A 20,956-nucleotide genomic window follows, 5' to 3' on the forward strand; every position below is an offset into this window, starting at 1 on the left:
TGTGTGTGTGTGTGTGTGTGTTTGCTTTTCTCTGTCTCTCTGTCTGTCTCTGTCTCTCTTTCCATCATTCTCTCACTCACTTTCTTTCTTTCCGGCTGATAATAATAAAAGAAGAGATGTATTTAAAAATGTAATAATACAAACTTATCGAATATGACATATACCTTGCTCACACACTCTCTCTCTCTTTCTCTCTTTCTCTCTCTCTCTCTCTCTCTCTCTCTCCCTCTCTCTCTCTCTCTCTCTCTCTCTCTCTCTCTCTCTCTCTCTCTCTCTCTCTCTCTCTTTCTCTCCCTCTCTCTCTCTCTCTGATAACAATAAAAGGAGAGACCTATTTAAAACGGTTATTATACAAACTTGGCAAATATCACATGAGGCACATTGAAATACAAAATATTTAATTTTTACAGATCAAGTTCACACTCATCAGGGAGGGTCCTGAACCTCTGTGAGTGTTGATCTTCTGCTTCAGTCTTTCACCTAACACTGGCCACTGAAAAACACCAGAAAACACTGTACGAAGGATACAAGATTTGACAGTGCTCCTATATTTTGTTGATCTGTTCCAAATGAATTACATATATATATGGATGATTTTTCTTTCACAGGATCATTTTAGGGGAAAGTTTAACAATAGTTTTGCATGAAGCCTGGTAGTATTCACATTTATAGACTGATGATTTTCTGACGGAAATAGGCGTTCAGAAATATCGGTCAAGTTTGTATGGGTTTTGGAAGAGTTGCTTCCCCCTTTTTATTTTACATAGCAACACTGAGACAAGCCTACAATATCATGTGTAGCTTGCCTCATTGTTTCCAAGGGAAAGCTACACTTCCACAACCCCCCAAACCTCAGTTATTTCCAAAATGTGTCCATTGTATCTTCATATGAGTGATACTTTAGTAAGTACACCCAAACACATCCTAAGAACTTGTCAGATGTTTCAAAATATGTGTTAATTTACCTCAATTCTATAAAATTCTATCGCTTGAGACAGTAAAGATATGTTTACTGTTGAAGCCCAAGTGTCCAATGAAGCGAATTTCCATATGCTACTCACCCCAGTTCTGTAATTTCAGAGTAGTTGTTGTTGCCCTCGCACGTCAACTCTGCCAGGCAGGGCTGGATAATGATCTTGTCACCCTTGGCATACATAGTACCGTCATACAGACAGCCAGCTACAAGAAAACAAAGCAGTCGAGTCATTATGGTTATAAGCTATTCAGAGGTTTCACTAACTAACAATACTATTGTATAATGCATCATACAATTCTATTGTAAGAACGCACAACCTCTGAATAGTGACCTTGACAATGTCCAGAAAAGTCAGCCTTTTTTTGGTGGAATCACAAGTTTGGGACAACCAAATATCGATCTAATTTCCAAGTTGTTTTATTTGATGGGAGGTAACTGCTTGACAGCTCACCATTTCTTACTTGATGCATATGCACATACATATACATGGACAGTTAGGTTCCCTTATTAATACTAGTGTTACCGTTTGTTGTACATGTACACTTTCATTTCTAATACGTGAACGACAATCGCGTGAGCTACACAGAGAGGAAAGCCAGGATTATTCAAGTAAATAAGAAAAGAGTGGAGAGGAAGAAGAATGTGACAGAGTATTTTTGGCGGTTTTTCTTTTTTTTCTTGTTCTGAAAAATGGAACAAAGAGAGAGAGAAGAAGGGAGGTTGTTTGAGTGTGTGTGTGTGTGTGTGTGTGTGTGTGTGTGTGTGTTCGTTCGTTTGTGAGTGTGCGCGCCAAGTGTGCCGTGTGTGTTGATGAGCATGGGTATTGCAATGTCTCCTACTGAGTGGCTGCACAAAATGATAACAGCTATATCAGCGACAGGGACTTTACTTGACTTACTCTGGCCGTCCACGTCTCGTGTCTGCTTGGGGCACACCCCTCTGTAACAAAGACACAAGGCTTGTCATTACATGTATCACACTGTCGGGGAACAAATGGTAAGCACAAGGTGTGGAAGTCAATGTTGGTAGTCTATCTGTGATACAAGTTATCATAGAGTGTCAGAGAGGCCAGAAGACAGATGAAAGAAAGAGAAACGGAAGAAGGGGTTAGGGGGTAAGAGAGGCGTGCACCAAATTGTGTGTGATCGCATGCAATTATGTTTGAAGGGGTGGGGGTTACACATACAGAGAAAGGATGTGTTTGTCGGAGTGTGCAAGCCTGTGTGTGCTTGTGTGTGTACGCCCATGTGTGTGCGCGTGCGTATCATAGTGTGTGTGTGTTGGCAGGCCTTTTCACTGCTTGTCGGTGTGTGTCCCAATATATTACATACCCCAGAGCAGTAACTTCAGTATAAGCGTTGTTTCCCTGACAAGTCAACTCTGCCAGGCAGGGCTGGATAATGATCTTGTCACCCGTGGCGTACACAGTACCGTCAAACAGACAGCCAGCTACAGGAATAAAACCATTGTCAGTTTCTGCGTTGCATTTTTAGTTGGCTCATCCATTCACTTACAAACAAGCACTAAGGCGCACGCATTTATATGGAAAGCCGTTTGGCTCATAACCATTACACGTGTAATAAATTATAAATACACGTGTAATAAATTATTAATACACGTGTATTTATTTCTTATTGCACGTGTAATTTATCTTTTTTCTTATGCTATGGAATATCATAATGATTAAATACACGTGTAATAAATATTTCATACACGTGTAAGAAATGATTAAATACACGTGTAATAAATATTTCATGCACGTGTAAGAAATGTTTATTACGCGTGTATTTAATGATCATTTCGTACACGTGTATGACATTTTTATTACACGTGTATTAAAGGTACTGAACTAGTCAAATCCAGGTGCACGGAGCCCCTGCAGGGGGCTTTTAGTCATACCTCAGGCAGCTATCCATTAGAAGAACTACCAAGTTTCATTGACTTGCACCCAAAGAGTCAAGAACTGCGATTTTTTTATGAATTAATTTCGTACTCGGGCCCGGCTGGTCTTGGCCTATTTTTGGATCTAAATTTAGATCAGGTAGATCACCACATCATGCACAAAAAGACACGTCACTAGCAAATTATGTCAGACGTCATCATGAGTTTGTGTAAAACAAAATGGAGGCCGGAATCACTCAGTTGAATCGAACTCCAACCAAACACCACGTAATAACTAGGTTAATTTATGCACTCGCGTGAACAAGAAACTGTCGAGCTTCACAGATGTCGTCGTTGGGTATTTTTGGGTTTGTTTTACTACCATAGGAGGATTTTTGAACTGTAAATGCACTCAGCTGCAACAAAAACGTAAAACGAAGGCTGTGAGCTGCACTGTGCCTTTAATAATTAATTACACGTGTATTAATTATTTATTACACGTGTACTAATCATTTTTTACACTGACGTGTAATGGTTATAACCATTACACGTGTAATAAATCATAAATACACGTGTAATAAATGATTAATACACGTGTATTTATTTCTTATTGCACGTGTAATTTATCTTTTTTCTTATGCTATGGAATAGCATAATGATTAAATACACGTGTAATAAATATTTCATACACGTGTAAGAAATGATTAAATACACGTGTAATAAATATTTCATGCACGTGTAAGAAATGTTTATTACGCGTGTATTTAATGATCATTTCGTACACGTGTATGACATTTTTATTACACGTGTATTAATCATTAATTACACGTGTATTAATTATTTATTACACGTGTACTAATAATTTTTTACACGTGTAATGGTTATGAGCCAAACGGCTTTCCATACATTTACTCGTACGCAGGCTCATGCACACTCAGTGACACAGACGGCCGTAAGACCAACATACAGGCACACACGCACACACATATGCACGCACGCACAAACACTCATGCACACACACACGCACACACACACACACACACACACACACACACGCGCGCGCGCACCCAGGCATTGGGAATAAAGCGCAACAGAATGAAAAACATAACAATAAGATAAATAAATACAAATCTAAATGAATAACAACTAAAGAACCATAACTCACTCTGTCCATCCACGTCACGAGTTTGTTTTGGGCATTGTCCTCTGAAACAGAAATGGCATTTATTATAAATGTAAAAACACCTTACACGAGTATATAATTGAGTAATAACATGTGCACAGTGTTTTCCGTTGGAACTGTTTTTCACACACACTCATAGTCATACACACTCACACGTGTGAAAGCTGCGTGGCACACAAGCACAACTACGCGATCAGGATATGGAGGGCGAGGCCACACTCAGTACGAGATTGTGTGAGTGTGTGTGCGTGCATGAGTGTGTGTCAGTGTGTGTGTGTCAGTGAGAGAGAGAGAGTGTGTGTGTGTGTGAGTGTGTGCGTGCGCGTGTGTGTGGTGTGTGTGTGAGTGTGTGCGTGCGCGTGTGTGTCAATGTGTGGGAGTGTATGTGTGTCTGGCTGAATGTATGTGTCTGTTTGTGTGTCCGTGTGTGTGTAAGAAAGAGTTTGCGTAATAAATACCCCAGAGAAGTAATTTCAGAATAATCATTATTCCCAAGACAAGTCAACTCTGCCAGGCAGGGCTGGATAATGATCTTGTCGCCCTTGGCGTACACAGTACCGTCAAGCAGACAGCCAGCTATGACAGAAAAAAGACAGCATAAACTGTTTAATGTGTAGGTTAAATATACAAGACAAAGAATACTTTTCTTGATATGTCTTCAATGCGATTTAAACCGCAAAAAAAGAGAAGCAAATACTGCACGCGCGCGTAATGGCTTTGTGGATAAGGCGCCTGTCTCCTGAGCGAAAGGTAGTCGTGTCCGTTCGAATCCCGGCCGCGCCTGTTGGGTTAAGGGTGCATATTTTTTCGATCTCCCGGGTCAACTTTTGTGCAGATCTGCTAGTGCCTCATCCCCCTTCGTGTGTACACGCAAGCACAAGGCCAAGTGCGCACGGAAAAGATCCCGTATACTTCATGTCAGTCAGAGTTCCGTGGGTTATGGAAACACAAAAATACCAAGCATGCATCCACCGAAAGCGGCGTATGGCTGCATGGATGTCGGGGTAAAAACGGTCATACGCGAACAAATTGTGGGAGTTTCAGTCAATTAACTAAGAAGAAGCAAATACTGCAGACAGTCAATGACAGATGATACTCTGGGCGAGGGCTGGTTGAAAAAAAGCTCGTTTGTAATGCTTATGCCACAACTTGACCCTCGTAAAATAAAATTTGATTTGATTTGATTTGATCCTAGAGTCACGGGTTCGAATCGGGGCCGGGACGGACACGGGTTAACTTGATGTGCAGACTCAGAGGGGGTATCCATATTCCACCCCCGTGTCACCGTTGTGTCACGTAAAAGACCTCGGTCATTCTGCCATACGTGCAGGTGACTGATTACACCTAAACACGCACACACCTGGGTAGCGCGACTCTGTTGCTGCTAGCTTTCCATTGGGAGGAAGCCACCCGAATTTTCCAGCGATGGGACAATAAAGTATTAAAAATGAAATTATGTACTTACTTTGACCATCAACATCACGAGTCTGCTTGGGACTCACTCCTCTGCAACGACAGAAGAAACTTCCTAAATGTAAAGTTGAATCTTTCAGACCCTCAACGATACTGATTGAGAGAAGAATACCACAGTCCGTCAAAAGTCCAATCAACTGAAAAGAGTTGTATCTGGTAAACTATCCCTGCAACAAGAAAGCTATTTTCTGTCAACAATTGAAAGGAGTATACATGTATAAAACAGTGTCTGTATAAAAGAAGTACATGTACTTGTTGAACGTTTTACCGTGTTCGAGGAATCAAAGTTTGTGGGACGTGTGTGTGTGTGTGTGTGTGTGTGTGTGTGTGTGTGTGTGCGTGCCGCGTGCGCCGTGCGTGCGTGCGTGCCGTACGTGCGTGTGTACGTGCGTGCGTGCGTGCGTGTCTGGCTGGCTGGCTGGCTGGCTGGCTGGCTGTCACTATATGGGTGTGCGAATCGTGTACTGCTAGGGTATTTTTCTCTGATGATATATATGATCCTGTGTGCTCTAACGAATAATACCCATACATACCCAAGAGAAGTGACTTCAGAATACAAGTTGTTTCCCAGACAAGTCAGCTCTGCCAGGTAGGGCTGGATAATGATCTTGTCGCCCTTGGCGTAATTAGTACCGTCGAACAGGCAGCCAGCTGAGCCACAACAACAACAACAACAACAAAATAAATAAAACATAAAATAAAAATAATAAAACCCATCTTTATGGTCAACGTTACGAGCATTTCAATTTTCATTTGATATTCGACTCCTCCTCCTATTCACTATCATCTTCATCCTTTTCAATTTATTTATTTATTAAGGAGATTTCTATAGCGCATAACTAAAAGCACTATGCGCTTCACTATTCACTATCATCTTCATCCTTTTCAATTCACCATTCACTATCATCTTCATCATTTTCAATTAACTATTCACTATCATCTTCATAATTTTCAATTAACTATTCACTATCATCTTCATTATTTTGAATTAACTATTCACTATCATCTTCATCATTTTCAATTAGCGATTCACTATCATCTTCATCATTTTGAATTAACTGTTCACTATCATCTTCCTCATTTTGAATTTACGATTCACTATCATCTTCATCATTTTGAATTAACTGTTCACTATCATCTTCATCATGTTGAATTAACTATTCACTATCATCTTCATCATTTTGAATGTTCACTATCATCTTCATAATTTTCAATTAACTATTCACTATCATCTTCATCATTTTGAATTAACGATTCACTATCATCTTCATCATTTTGAATTAACTATTCACTTTCATATTCATCATTTCCAATAAACTATTCACTATCATCTTCATCATTTTGAATTAACTGTTCACTATCATCTTCATCATTTTGAATTAACTATTCACTATCATCTTCATCATTTCCAATTAACTATTCACTATAATCTTCATCAATTTGAATTAACTATTCACTATCATCTTCATCATTTTGAATTAACTATTCACTATCATCTTCATCATTTCCAATTAACTATTCACTATCATCTTCATCATTTTGAATTAACTATTCACTATCATCTTCATCATTTTGAATTAACTGTTCACTATCATCTTCATCATTTTGAATTAACTATTCACTATCATCTTCATCAATTTGAATTAACTATTCACTATCATCTTCATCATTTTGAATTAACTATTCACTTTCATATTCATCATTTCCAATAAACTATTCATTACCATCTTCATCATTTCCAATTAAGTTTTTAATATCATCTTCATCATTTCCATTTCCTTATCATTATCATCAAAATGAACGAGATTGAAGAGGTTATAAATGTGTACATTTTATAAATAGTGTGTAGGCTACATGTAGATTGAACACATAATCTTTTCCAGATTTTTTCTCGCCACAGCGTACGAAAAAGGAAGTTATATTGCGTTAATTGCCCGTCAATTTTCTTGTCTTTTTCTTCGGAAAAATTTCCAGCGCGTCATTTGTAGAGCACGTACAGCTAGCTCTAACAAGAAAACAAACAAACAGAAAAGCCTCATACACACACAAAAACCTCCAGAACAACCCAACAATTGTAACAAATAAATAAATAAGTAAATAAAATGCAACTACTTTTTCAAGGCTGACATTGCAATTTGAATAAATACATGTTTTTGGTAAAACAAAATTGTAATGTCTACTTGAATCAGAATGTTACATGCCCGGAAAAATTATTTTAAAAGAAAAGAAAACCAAAGAGGAGACACACATATTGTTTTAAAATAACAAATCGATGTCGTCGTGGAATTTTGGCGTAGCTCGTAATAAATATACACACTATTTCATAATAAAAAATAATTCGTCTTTTCCTTCTGGAAAGCTGTTTAAAACTAGTTACGCCAAAATTCCACCACGACGACGAAATGTAAAACCCAATCTGGAACATAAGCACACCGGCACGGTTGGCCTAGTGGTAAGGCGTCCGCCCCGTGATCGGGAGGTCGTGGGTTCGAACCCCGGCCGGGTCATACCTAAGACTTTAAAATTGGCAATCTAGTGGCTGCTCCGCCTGGCGTCTGGCATTATGGGGTTAGTGCTAGGACTGGTTGGTCCGGTGTCAGAATAATGTGACTGGGTAAGACATGAAGCCTGTGCTGCGACTTCTGTCTTGTGTGTGGCGCACGTTATATGTCAAAGCTGCACCGCCCTGATATGGCCCTTCGTGGTCGGCTGGGCGTTAAGCAAACAAACAAACAAACAAACAAACATAAGCACAAAAAACAGTAATTCAAATGTCACCTACCATTCTGATCAGCCAGGCTGCAGCCCAGTGCCAGAAGAAGAACGATGACTTTGCAGAACATGGTGCCAGACACTGACCAAGAACAAGAGAACAGCGAGTCAAAGACAGCAAGAAAAGTGACAGGTGTACACGCTAGTCTTGACTTTTATACACCAAAAATGTAGACCGCGTTTTATGAATATTCATTGACTTTTGAAGGAACGCAATGACGTCACTGTGTTCGTTTTTAGTTTTTAATATTTGATAAGATTTCGGTGTTTCGTTACCTGCTGACCTACTTTCATAGGTGCTGCAGAAAAACATAATTTTAGTTTGTTATATGTTTGTGACTCCAATCTCTGACTTACGTCCTCACGTTGTCTTGAACTCTTGATTAAACGCCGTTATACGTAGGGGCAAACTGTTGATAACCAAGTGAAGTCAAGTCAAGTATTTTATTGTTTTGGGCCCAGAGGGCTTTGAAACAAAGATATAATTTTAACAAAAAAAAAGGTAACAAATCAGACAGTTAATAAATGTATACAAATTGAGCGGACAAATACAACAATACTATACAACCAAACAAAATAAATTGGCAATATACACTTCCATACATACAATCATCTTGAAACTGGCCCAAGGTATGCTTTGTGTAAAACTGAGTTCAAGAAATTAACATTTTACTAATAGTAGTTCAGATTCCTTTCCACAAGAAAATGCAAAGCTTTACCAGTCATTAGCACTAAAAGAAAAAGAGATTTAGATTAAGACTTTGTTGGCGGAGGTGTCAGAGCCCACACACACCCAATCATTAACTGCAGAATTGAAGTAAAACTAGAGGTAATAAGCCAACAAAAATAACATATACAATACTACTTAAATGACAAAATCAGACAAAACTGGTTGAAGAATGACCTTATAGTGCATAGTGCATTACACACGAACACGTTACATCGCACGTGAAGTTATGTAAATGTAGTTCACTTCGACCACATGGCCAGGCACGCCACTCTTGGAGTTTTGAATTGAGTTAGTACAGAAGTACATTATTATTAGAAGTAGTCTACGAACATTACATACATGATACAGTCGACGCGCGGAGAATAAAATCGGCCATAGGGCATTATTTTCCCAGAAGGCGGTGTTACTAAAAATAGAATGGGTAATTCTGTGGAAATCGTTCACTGGAAGAACTCGATAATTTTGCAACGCTTTGATAAATTCGATTTTCAACACACCACTCAAACCTTTGGAATGAAGTAAACATGAATAAAATACAAGGATTACGAGTTCAAAAAATTAATTCGAAACATTTAAAAATAAAAAACAAATATTCTTGCCCGGGCCAGTTAAGCGATTCGACCTCGTGACCAACGGGTCAAAATTAGTGGTCGAGCTCTGTACCAATTGAGCCAACCAGAATTCCAAACGCTTTTGGAGATTTTGAAGATTTAGTTCGGGACGACGACGCTCTATGGTCGGTTTATTATGAAAAGGGAAGGAAGTGGTTAAAACGAGCGTCGACAGAGCCAATGTAGGGGGATAGGAACTTGTAGATCATATTCCTGTTGTCAGTAATATAGTACTTAAAAGTTGTTCCAGCTTTCTATAAGTCTGCATTAAAGATAAGGAAAACTGGTACATCATAAGGTCATTTAAGGACCTGCTGACGGTATCAAAGGTCAGAGGACTACCATGTACGAACTCGTGTACCTTTCAAGACATTTGTTTGATTTTTGATGATTCTGAAGTTTATTTGTCCCCTTATTTGTACCGGTCGTCAACAAAAAGCGTTTAATTATGCCACTGAAGAGAGAGAGAGAGAGAGAGAGAGAGAGAGAGAGAGAGAGAGAGAGAGAGAGAGAGAGAGAGAGAGAGAGTCTGTGTATCTGTCAGTCGTTTTTCCAGTGTGTGTGTGTGTTTGTGTGTGTGTGTGTTTGTGTGCGCTCGTGTCAGTGTGCGGGCTCGTGTGTGTGCCGCGGCGTGCCAGCGCGTGTGTGTCAGTGGCGGTGTGTGTTAGTGTGTGTGTGTGTGTGTGTGTGTGTGTGTGTGTGTGTGTGTGTGTGTGTGTGTGTGTGTGTGTGTGTGAGTGAGTGTGTGCACTGAGTTAATGTGTGCACGTCAGTGTGGGCATGTGTTTTCAGTTGTTCTTGACAGTGTGTCTTCTGTGGAGCTGCTTGAACTAGATGTTTTACTCATCCAACTTTCCACGCCACACACCGTGCCTCGACAAGCTGTCAGGTTGTGGACGTTTCGAATTTAATCAGATGTCCGAGCCCTCCTCGAGTGCACTAGAATAGGAAAAAAAGGGAATTGTCAAAATGCTCAGAGGCACCAACTGAATTAAGTCAGAGAGAATGTAGAGTATACAGACTGTGTACTCTACAGTCCCTGATCAAGTATAGAAATCCCCGGTCTCCGGCCCTTATAACCTTTCCACACTGTATTCAAGACTCATAACTTTACCGCAACAGCAAACAATTCTGTTCGGTACGGATCGCGGAACAACGTTAGTCACAATCGCCTATAGAAAGTCGTGCACTCTGACCCACGTTGACTTTTGACCCCAAGGCGGCGGTACCAGCTTGAACAGGTTTATCACTGACGTCACCACAATCGCTCGGAATCACAGGCGCTTGACATGTGTTGCATTGCCCAGAACTTCCGTGTTATAAAATGTGCGAGCTTAGCGAAAAAAATGCAAAACTGACTAATGCGTTTTACCTGCTTGGAGAACACAGGTATTTGACATTGGTTAACAAATATATAAATCTGCTCCGCAAAATTTATTCAGTAAAATTTTCAACAGAAAGCAGCCACCACGGGCAGTGTTCAGTTTTGGTTGGAAGGTGGGTATATATTTAAAACAGTGCCATCCCTAGTCTTCAACACAAAGCGCGATCTAAAAAGAACTATCCCGCTATGCATGTTCGTCCGATCACCCCCCCCCCCCTCCCCGCCTGCCCCCCCCCCCCCCCCCCCCCCCATCGCCGCCTGCCTTTCCTCCTGGCAGGAGACGGGCGCAATGGCCTAGTGGTTAATACGTCGGCATACCAAGCGGAAGGTCATGGGATCGAATCCCGACCGCGCCTGGTGGGTTGAGGGTGGAGATTTTTCTAATCTCCCAGGTCCTGCTGGTGCCTTATCCCCCTTCAGTCGTGTGTACTCGCGAGAAAAATATTCTGTTATCCATGTCAGAGTTTGGTGGGTTATAGAAACACGAAAATACCAAGAATGCATCCCCCGAAAGCCGCATGGCTGCCTGAATGGGCAGGGTAAAAGAGGTCATTCACGTTAAAAACCGTTGGAGTTTCAGCGCATGAACAAAGAAGAAGGTCATTGGCATGGAAAAGTCAGAGCAAAAACAAAGCACATCAGTACCAATGAGGCGGTATGGACACCTCTTGTCAACAGAAAGTCGAACCAGATACTAACGACAAGCGCCTATTAAACGAATTCCGATCGCCACCACTTCGATCTCGCACGGCAGTGACAGCGAACAAAGCGCGCGCCATACTGGTTGCGAGGGAAGCCCAGAGAGGCGTTCTCTACTCGGAGAGGTGCGTAAAGCCTTCCATATTTACTTCTGCTATTTTTTGCAGGAGTCTATATTTCAATACGGATTAACTTTGAGAGTATGTAGTTATCTGTGTGTGTGATTATCGGTTTAGGGGTTTTGACTGAGGAGAAAGGTGAGAAAGATCGATTTCTTGAGGGATTTTGTTGAGGTGTATCGATATTGTCTTGGCTTCTCACTCGGACCTATCAGGTACATGCAGTGCAATCGTGAATGATGTCATTGTCGTCATTGTCAACATTGTTCTGTGACAATATGTGTATTATTATTTCTGGACAACAGTCAAATACTTCTATTGTTGATAGTGTATTCATATTCTGCACGACATACCGTTCAAGCGAGCCGCCAGCAAATGTAATAAACGTGTTATTCATTGCGTAGTGAAGACTTTTAATTATTGCATTGTGACAAGCAAACAATGAGTAGAGGCGCTGGAAATAGGTTACTCTCTTTGACTTGAAAATAGTCAACCGTCACCCTGAAGGTATGTGAAATAGAGAATAATACATGGGTTGCTGTGTCGTACCAGATTTACACGAGTTTTAAAAAAAAAAAAATATTGAACTGCGAGCGAAAGCGAGCTGTTCACTATTTGAAAAAGTAACGAGTGTAAATCTGGTACGAAACAGCAAGCCATGTAGTATTCTGTTTATCCTACATACTGTAGTTACGTGTCTTTTACTGAAAATGTCCTGCAGTCGAGGCAGCTAAATTGAAGACGCTTGTTTTGGAACCTCGATCTCTTCTAAAGCCTCGTGCAACCTATAACGTCAAAGGAAAGAAACGTCACTCTCAAAGTGTGGCGTGACGTGTTAGTTCTAACAATTCATCGAGGGTAATTAGCGAGCGCAATTTTTGTTTTCTATAATGACGTTTGTCTCGGTGACTTTGACATCATAAGCAGTGAAAAAACAGGTCCCTACGTATCAGACTTGCTTGACATGACCTCATTTACATGATATACACACGTGTGATTTGAACGATTATTATCTCACGAGTGTCTCTCTCACGTATGTAGGATAATAAACTTTCTTCCACCAATTTAGCTCAGTTTGCATGGTCTGAAACACTGCTGGAAGTATTTTTTCTTTCTTTATTGAACCAAGCATTTTGATGTAATTCAGGTGAGTGATACTAACTCCTCTCGCGATAAAGCTCCGTGGATCAAAACAACACTGCGTTTTCAGTGTATTTCTAAACACATTTTTGAGAAAACTATTGATTAGGCATGTGGCTTCATTCCCGAATTGCTTAGTTCAAAGCGTTTGTTTTCTGCCATCAGGATTCTTTGTAAAGTTTTTAAGTAGAAGCGACTTATTTTGATAAACAAAAGAAAGCACGTGTGCCCACCTTCAAAAGCACTTTACGCACAGGAACAGCCTAATTGCATACAATACAATAAAGGAATTATACCAAGCAGTGAGTCATCGACAATAAGCTAGAGTACGATCAAACAACCGCAACAGTGTTTTCTTACGTGATGAAACTTTTTTGTTAAGAACAAAAAGCGTAGATATCCTCGTACCAAACGGCGGCTTGTCAGAATATATAAAACTTCAGATCGTATGTTTTCCTGAACTGATATTCCACGCAATGTTAAACGTACGTACATGTCTCCAAATACACCGGGCGGCACTAATTGAAAACCAAGTTTAAGTCCTTCTTATCGACACAGTTGGGGTCACCATCTCAGATCTGGACTCAGGCTTTTACATGGAATACGACGATCCTTCCACTTTGACACATACCAAAAGTTATGTGGTGCTTTAGCCGTTTTTGATGAAATAATTCCTTAAAATGCCATCAGTGACTTTTACGAATTTAATTCATCAAACAATTCCCACGTCGCACAAAATTAATAGTACCCAGGCTGTTCATTTGTGGTATGTGACCAAGTGGAGGGATTGTCTTATTCCATGCAAAAGCCTGACCAGTTCTGAGATGGTGAGTCAGATTGTTTTCACGGGGATGAGTGTTCATTTAAAATTAATGGACACTGGTATTGTCCAAGAGATGGAGGCTCACAAACTGTCTGTCTGTCTGTCTCATAACAGTGTGCGTGTGTGTATGGGGGGGAGGTGGGGGAAGGGGGGGGAGCTCTCCCCCTGCTTTCTAATACAACTCGCACACCCCCTCCCGCCCTCACCCCAGTATCATTAGCCTACGATCTGTGTGTCTTTTTCTCTGCCTGCCCTACCCACCTCCCGCTTCCCCCAGTCGTTTTCTCTCTGGCGCTCACAAATCGATAATTAAAAAAAAACTCAAGCAAGCCTATATATATATAATATGATTGACTTGGGATTTATTCTTCTTCTAAAAGTTGGGGCGGAGTCCCTATTTGTCAACCCGTGTTGAATGCAGAAAGAGCAAATAGAAAACGTCGCACCTTCTTTCGCCGCTAGTTCCTTTTCACAAAAACGGTGTCACACTCAACTTGACTTGGATTGTTTGAATGATAATATATTCCCTGAATGGAGGTATATAGAAATAACCCACACAAAAAGCACAGGTCGCTTCAGTTCTTCAAAGAGACATTTTTCAACATGATAAGTGCTTCCTGCATGACCGGACCTTTAGAGACGACCTACAAAATTCAATTGAAAAGAAAGCCATTCAGTTGGAGGAAAGAGTTCACGATCGCTAATAGGTTGTACCGCTGTTTCCTTTTAGAAAGGTTTTACGGAAACGGTCTTCGAAGCTTCTAACTTCACGGAACTCTTTGTTATACTAACTTTTGTTTGTTCGCTTGCTTGCCTGTTTGATTTTTGTTAGCCTGGTTTGTTGTCCTGTGGATGTTTACGTACCACCTTACCAGAGCCGCAACGAGCAAAGGGTTATGTTTGACTGAATCTGAATCTGAACAATACGTCGTTGAAGCTGCCTGAATACTTAGCTAGATACACAAGAGGAGAAGTGCATGGACCACTGTCTCTTTAGATACGCAGACACGAGTTGGCAGTGCATCTTTTTGAATAACTGGTGTAATTTGTAATGTGGTTGCTGAAATGGTGTAGTTGTGTGGTGTTCAGGTGTATGATGAGGTTTCATTTTTATTTGTTTTATTTTTACAAATGTACATTTTGAAATTGCTACCACATTCTTTTATTATCACTTTTTCATAGCAAACATAATAAGTTTATCCGCACTACGTCACTATAAAGTATGAGGTCATAACATGTTTACAGCTCGTGCACTCATATCATGACGCAAATGGGGCTCGAATTACACGACGCTGCGTCGACAGGAGACTATGACGCGCTGGAGGAGTACGTCAAATCGGGGAAGTATGACCTCAACCTCAAAGACATCGACACCCACAACAGAACAGCTCTCCACTGGGCTTGCCAGAAAGGTTAGAAAAAAGAAACAAGTCGCGTAAGGCGAAAATACAACATTTAGTCAAGTAGCTGTCGAACTCACAGAATGAAACTGAACGCAACGCAACGCAGCAAGACCGTATACTCGTAGCATCGTCACTCCACCGCCCGTGGCAAAGGCAGTGCCCGTGGAATTGACAAGAAGAGCGGGGTATTCGTTGCGCTGAGAAGGATAGCACGCTTTTCTGTCCCTCTCTTCGTTTTAACTTTCTGAGCGTGTTTTTAATCCAAACATATCATATCTATATGTTTTTGGAATCAGGAACCGACAAGGAATAAGATGAAAGTGTTTTTAAATTGATTTTGAAAAAAATTTTGATAATAATTTGTATATATATTTAATTTTCAGAGCTTGTTTTTAATCCGAATATAACATATTTATATGTTTTTGGAATCAGCAAATGATGGAGAATAAAATAAACGTAAATTTGGATCGTTTTATAAATTTTTATTTTTTTTTACAATTTTCAGATTTTTAATGACCAAAGTCATTAATTAATTTTTAAGCCACCAAGCTGAAATGCAATACCGAAGTCCGGGCTTCGTCGAAGATTACTTGACCAAAATTTCAGCCAATTTGGTTGAAAAATGAGGGCGTGACAGTGCCGCCTCAACTTTCACGAAAAGCCGGATATGACGTCATCAAAGACATTTATCAAAAAAAAGAAAAAAACGTTCGGGGATTTCATACCCAGAAACTCTCATGTCAAATTTCATAAAGATCGGTCCAGTAGTTTAGTCTGAATCGCTCTACACACACACACACACATACACCACGACCCTCGTCTCGATTCCCCCCTCGATGTTAAAACATTTAGTCATAACTTGACTAAATGTAACAAGTCGCGTAAGGCGAAAATACAATATTTAGTCAAGTAGCTGCCATTTTTCAGCAAGACCGTATACTCGTAGCATCGTCAGTCCACCGCTCATGGCAAAGGCAGTGAAATTGACAAGAAGAGCGGGGTAGTAGTTGCGCTAAGAAGGATAGCACGCTTTTCTGTACCTCTCTTTGTTTTAACTTTCTGAGCGTGTTTTTAATCCAAACATATCATATCTATATGTTTTTGGAATCAGGAACCGACAAGGAATAAGATGAAAGTGTTTTTAAATTGATTTGGACAATTTAATTTTGATAATAATTTTTATATATTTAATTTTCAGAGCTTGTTTTTAATCCGAATATAACATATTTATATGTTTTTGGAATCAGCAAATGATGGAGAATACGATAAATGTAAATTTGGATCGTTTTATAAATTTTTATTTTTTTTTACAATTTTCAGATTTTTAATGACCAAAGTCATTAATTAATTTTTAAGCCACCAAGCTGAAATGCAATACCGAACCCCGGGCTTCGTCGAAGATTACTTGACCAAAATTTCAACCAATTTGGTTGAAAAATGAGGGCGTGACAGTGCCGCCTCAACTTTCACGAAAAGCCGGATATGACGTCATCAAAGACATTTATCAAAAAAATGAAAAAAACGTATGGGGATTTCATACCCAGGAACTCTCATGTCAAATTTCATAAAGATCGGTCCAGTAGTTTAGTCTGAATCGCTCTACACACACACACACACACACACGCACGCACACACGCACGCACGCACACACACACGCACATACACCACGACCCTCGTTTCGATTCCCCCTCGATGTTAAAATATTTAGTCAAAACTTGACTAAATATAAAAAGAAAGAGAGAAAGCTTCAGGTCCTACAGCCTTTTATATCCTGTGGGGTGGGAGTGGGGGTGAGTTTGATATTGGCATATCACAGAGGCACAGTGCTTGTTTACGAGTTTAAGGGGGTTGGGGGTGGGCGGGGCGACGATTGGAGGTTCACTAGGGAGCCCTCTGATCTCTCCCCCTCCCTGTCCCAAAAGCAACATCTTCACGAATCGGAACTGAACAGTCGCCCCTCCCCCCCCCCCCAAAAAAAAAAACCCACCCAACCCCAACCAACCAACCAACCATCCAACCAACCATCAACCAACCAACCAACCAACCAACCAACCAACCAACAAACCAACAAACAAACAAACAAACAAACAAAAAAACAAACACACAAGCAAACAAACAAACACGTCTAAGGCGGTCATCCGCGTTTATTGCTGTCCCTTCTCTAAACCACACTAACGCAATACTGCACAGAAGGTAACAGAGAACAGAGCCAGTGGGGCTTCCCGCGCACTATAAATGAATGGAGCCCAAAACCATTGCGCCTTTAACTAGCGAACTACCAAGACCACTCCCTGATGGACTCAGCCCCGTGGGACAGAAGCTTCATCCTTCCATTGCGCCTTCATAAAAAGACCAACAAATATTCTGTCCTCACGTCGGAACAAACGGAGAAGACAAAACAAATAACGGATATGAAGGTATTTAGCGTATTGATTAAGTCATCACGAAAAAACCGTTATTGATTTCGTCTTCTTCGTTCCCACGTAAGCAAAGTATTTAAAAAAAAATCTTTTTATTGTATTCATCGTTCTCACACTCAGTCACTTTTGCTCTTCTGCATTGCGCCTTCATTATCCATGCATAACGATCGAGCCTCGTGGTGTTGCAGGCTATGTAGAGTGCATCCGCCTGCTCCTGGAGTACGGAGCGGACGGGTCAGCCCGCACGTCGAGTGGGTGGACCCCAGCCCATTGTGCTGCGGAGAGCAACAGAATCCCTGCCCTCAGAGCTCTGCACGCCGCGCTCGTGCCCATTGACCGCAAGGACAAGTTCGGTGACACGCCCAGGCGCATTGCTTCTATCTACGGCCATCACGACTGCGTCAAGTACCTCCTTCAGTGAGTACAGTGGAACACCCTTTTTGAAACCTCGGATCCAGTTCATTTTTTATTTTAGAAAATCAGGTCTACGAAAAGAGGGAGTCTTGAAATTGAGGTCAATTTACAGAGGCTTTGCGGTTTTACATTTTTACAAATCACGGGTCAACACCTGTTATTGTTAGACATTCGCCGGGCCACGATTCAAGTTCAATCCAAGCGAGTCTCGTAGTTTTTGACGCTACTGTATTTAACAACTTCCTCGACTGAATGCTAGACAACACTGTTCATGCATAAATCCCTTGGTGTTTTTTTTGGCGATTATTTTTTTTTAATTTTTTTTTTAAAATTTATTATAATGGTTATTTTTGGTAAATGCCTTTCAGGGCCGAAGCGGAGTTGGTGGAGAGGCGTAAAACGGGCGGCATTCTTGAGGAAGAGGATGATGATTTTAGTGACGACGACAATGGCTCTGCGTGACGTCATACCGCATCAGTCGTAGGCCTGCATATTGTATTGGCCACAAGAACAATATTGCGATGAACAATCAACCAACCAACCAACCAACCAATAACAAGCCAACCAAAGGCCGCACGAAACGTAGTTGAAAGTTCCTTAGAAAATAGTCGCATTTACACACTGATAGGCTTCAATTTCAAACTTTGAGTTGATGAGCGTTGACTGAGCCGTAGTAAAACCCGTCATGCGATCGACGTCATCTCTTCGCATGCTTTATCGTCTCGGCGTTTTGCGCTCGCTCTGTCTTAACTACTTGCAAACGACCCCCACAGCTAACAGAAACTGGTTGCACGTGTATCAATGCGCCTCCTTAGCAGATGTTCCATGAGCGTTCCCGGTGTTTATCAAAAATTGAACACCAGTAATCTGACTTATCACAGAATTTGTTACATGTACATTCAAAACCCAGCTTGATTGAATTAACGTTTCTTTTATCTGTGATATTTTTGTTTGTTTGTTTGCTTAACGCCCAGTCCACCACGAAGGGTGATATCAGGGCGGTGCTGCTTTGACATTTAACGTGCGCCACACACAAGACAGAAGTCGCAGCACAGGCTTCATGTCTCACCCAGTCACATTATTCTGACACCGGACCAACCAGTCCTAGCACTAACCCCATAATGCCAGACGCCAGGCGGAACAGCCACTAGATTGCCAATTTTAAAGTCTTAGGTATGACCCGGCCGGGGTTCGAACCCACGACCTCCCGATCACGGGGCGGACGCCTTACCACTAGGCCACCGTGTTGCGGTATCTGTGAAATAATTTTAAACCAACGTACTTGTGTGCGTGAGAAAGAAAATGAGAGGAACACTTTAAAATAGCTGTCCTAGTGACGCAATTCTAATGCATTTATTCAATCAGTTTATTTTTAGCCGTGTGATTAAGCGTGCTCGTAATGACGATGTTGGCACGTGGCATTTTGGAGAATCTGGTCTAATGAGTACAATCAAACAATCATATAAGTAGACTGGTGAGACCGTTGTTCAATCTTTATAAACAGCACCTTAGACATCAAAGATATACACATATCTCAGCAAAGTGCAAACTTTTATATGAGAGCGAAATTAGAACCATATCATTTTCTGTCAATTACAGTCAGCAAAGTTATTCTTACTCTTACTTCCTCCAGAGACATAGAACAATGTATGTCTCTGCTTCCTCCAAGTTTAACTTTTTTTCCGCTCCACGTGTATCTTTGTTTTGTTTTTGTTCGATGCACATACTGTTCATCAATGTTTCTTGACTCTCGTAATTTTTGTTTTAAAAAGTTATTATTCAGACACTCGAAGTTTTGAAATTAACCTTGCATTCATTATTTCTTAGCAAATTATGGTCGGATACGAATGTGCAATACTGTAATACTTACCAAGCTGTGTGTAATTCATGTCTTTTTCTCTTCACGACTTTAGTAAAGTAGGTGTGTCATACTTTAGTGGGAAATTTTGGTTACTATTTTCAAAAAAAACAATTCCATGCAAAGAACATTGCTCACGATGCAGTCATTCTCTGTGAACATACGTGGAAACCATTGGATTTTCAGCGCCTTCTTTGTCTGGGAAGAATTTGATAACGGCTCATAATTCATTTAAATTGTTACTACAGTAATATAACTGCGTTGATCGTCATATGATTTGCATGCTGCAATCACGTGATGTGGCACGCATGCGCACTAACGATTATGACTGACGTAACGTGACAAATTAAGGTGTACAGAAGTGTAACCTTATGACGATTCTTTCAATAAATTAAATAATCAGCGTGAATTAAAATTACATGTAATTTAACGTGGAGAGAATACATACTTCGAACACTATAAGTCAAGATATATTTTATCGTTGTATGGGGATATTTTATTGGAACCTGTAGCCGATTTAACGGCCGCGTTTATGGTACGCGTGTCTTGGCATGGATTTGTTTTATACTCGAGACCGCTTGCATCCTTGGGTACGTCTGGTATTACAAATGACACAACAACAAAAAAACAAAACAAAAAACCACCAATAAACACCGAAGGTAGAAAAAGCATTCATAATTATTGTTATTTTTATTTGAAATTTTGTAGTCATTTATGTATTTTATTTATCAATGCATTTATTTTTATTTTTATTTTTTGGTTTTCTGTTCTTATTTATTATACAGTTAGTAATTTGTTGTTGCAATCTTACATCAAGCAAACTATCGGTTTTAACATGTGTATGCTGTATTTATTTTCGTCTAAAGATGTGTAGATATATATTCAACATAGTGGTGGAGGAGACTGAAACATGATCTCTGTGACTCTGTCTTCATGTGTGTGCGATTGCATGTGTATGTATGTATGTATGTATGTGTGTGTGTGTGTGTGTGTGTGTGTGTGAGTGAGTGTGTATGTGTGTACGTGTGTAACTTGGGTGTGTGTGTGTGTGTGTACAGGCGTGCGTGCAT

At 40.4% G+C, this 20,956-nt stretch overlaps 2 protein-coding genes across 3 annotated transcripts; one reads left to right on the forward strand and one right to left on the reverse strand.

Moving 5' to 3' along the window:
- Window positions 1–381: 381 nt before the first annotated feature.
- Window positions 382–8,430, reverse strand: LOC138966174 (uncharacterized). The gene is made up of 9 exons (XM_070338303.1): window positions 8,296–8,430; window positions 6,047–6,164; window positions 5,506–5,546; window positions 4,499–4,616; window positions 4,023–4,063; window positions 2,308–2,425; window positions 1,875–1,915; window positions 1,062–1,179; window positions 382–493 (listed from the first exon to the last, which is right to left on the reverse strand). Exons 1-9 carry the CDS (start codon window positions 8,354–8,356, stop codon window positions 481–483), a joined length of 669 nt encoding a protein of 222 aa, XP_070194404.1. The 5' UTR covers window positions 8,357–8,430; the 3' UTR covers window positions 382–480.
- A 3,274-nt stretch (window positions 8,431–11,704) lies between these two features.
- On the forward strand, window positions 11,705–20,800 carry LOC138966175 (ankyrin repeat domain-containing protein 66-like). 2 transcript variants are annotated; one of them, XM_070338305.1, is made up of 4 exons: window positions 11,705–11,834; window positions 15,037–15,203; window positions 17,803–18,031; window positions 18,397–20,800. In XM_070338305.1, exons 2-4 carry the CDS (start codon window positions 15,053–15,055, stop codon window positions 18,488–18,490), a joined length of 474 nt encoding a protein of 157 aa, XP_070194406.1. In that variant the 5' UTR covers window positions 11,705–11,834; window positions 15,037–15,052; the 3' UTR covers window positions 18,491–20,800. The 2 variants fall into 2 exon arrangements, with proteins under 2 accessions (XP_070194406.1, XP_070194407.1); XM_070338306.1 differs by having other exon boundaries at window positions 11,834–11,966.
- The last annotated feature ends 156 nt before the right edge of the window (window positions 20,801–20,956 follow it).

The sequence above is a fragment of the Littorina saxatilis genome, linkage group LG5 (genome assembly GCF_037325665.1).
Source record: "Littorina saxatilis isolate snail1 linkage group LG5, US_GU_Lsax_2.0, whole genome shotgun sequence".
Lineage (NCBI taxonomy): Eukaryota > Metazoa > Mollusca > Gastropoda > Littorinimorpha > Littorinidae > Littorina > Littorina saxatilis.

Bases quoted from the DNA above. Each gene is read 5' to 3' on its own strand.
- LOC138966174 (XM_070338303.1), bottom strand. From the start codon at position 8,356: ATGTTCTGCAAAGTCATCGTTCTTCTTCTGGCACTGGGCTGCAGCCTG. The intron at 4,064-4,498 runs GTATTTATTACG...TTTCTGTTTCAG, and splicing joins TCTGAAATTACTTCTCTGGG to AGGACAATGCCCAAAACAAA. The intron at 1,180-1,874 runs GTAAGTCAAGTA...GTTTTCTTGTAG, and splicing joins ACGAGACGTGGACGGCCAGA to CTGGCTGTCTGTATGACGGT.
- LOC138966175 (XM_070338305.1), top strand. From the start codon at position 15,053: ATGACGCAAATGGGGCTCGAATTACACGACGCTGCGTCGACAGGAGAC. The intron at 15,204-17,802 runs GTTAGAAAAAAG...GTGGTGTTGCAG, and splicing joins CCACTGGGCTTGCCAGAAAG to GCTATGTAGAGTGCATCCGC. The intron at 18,032-18,396 runs GTGAGTACAGTG...AATGCCTTTCAG, and splicing joins TGCGTCAAGTACCTCCTTCA to GGCCGAAGCGGAGTTGGTGG.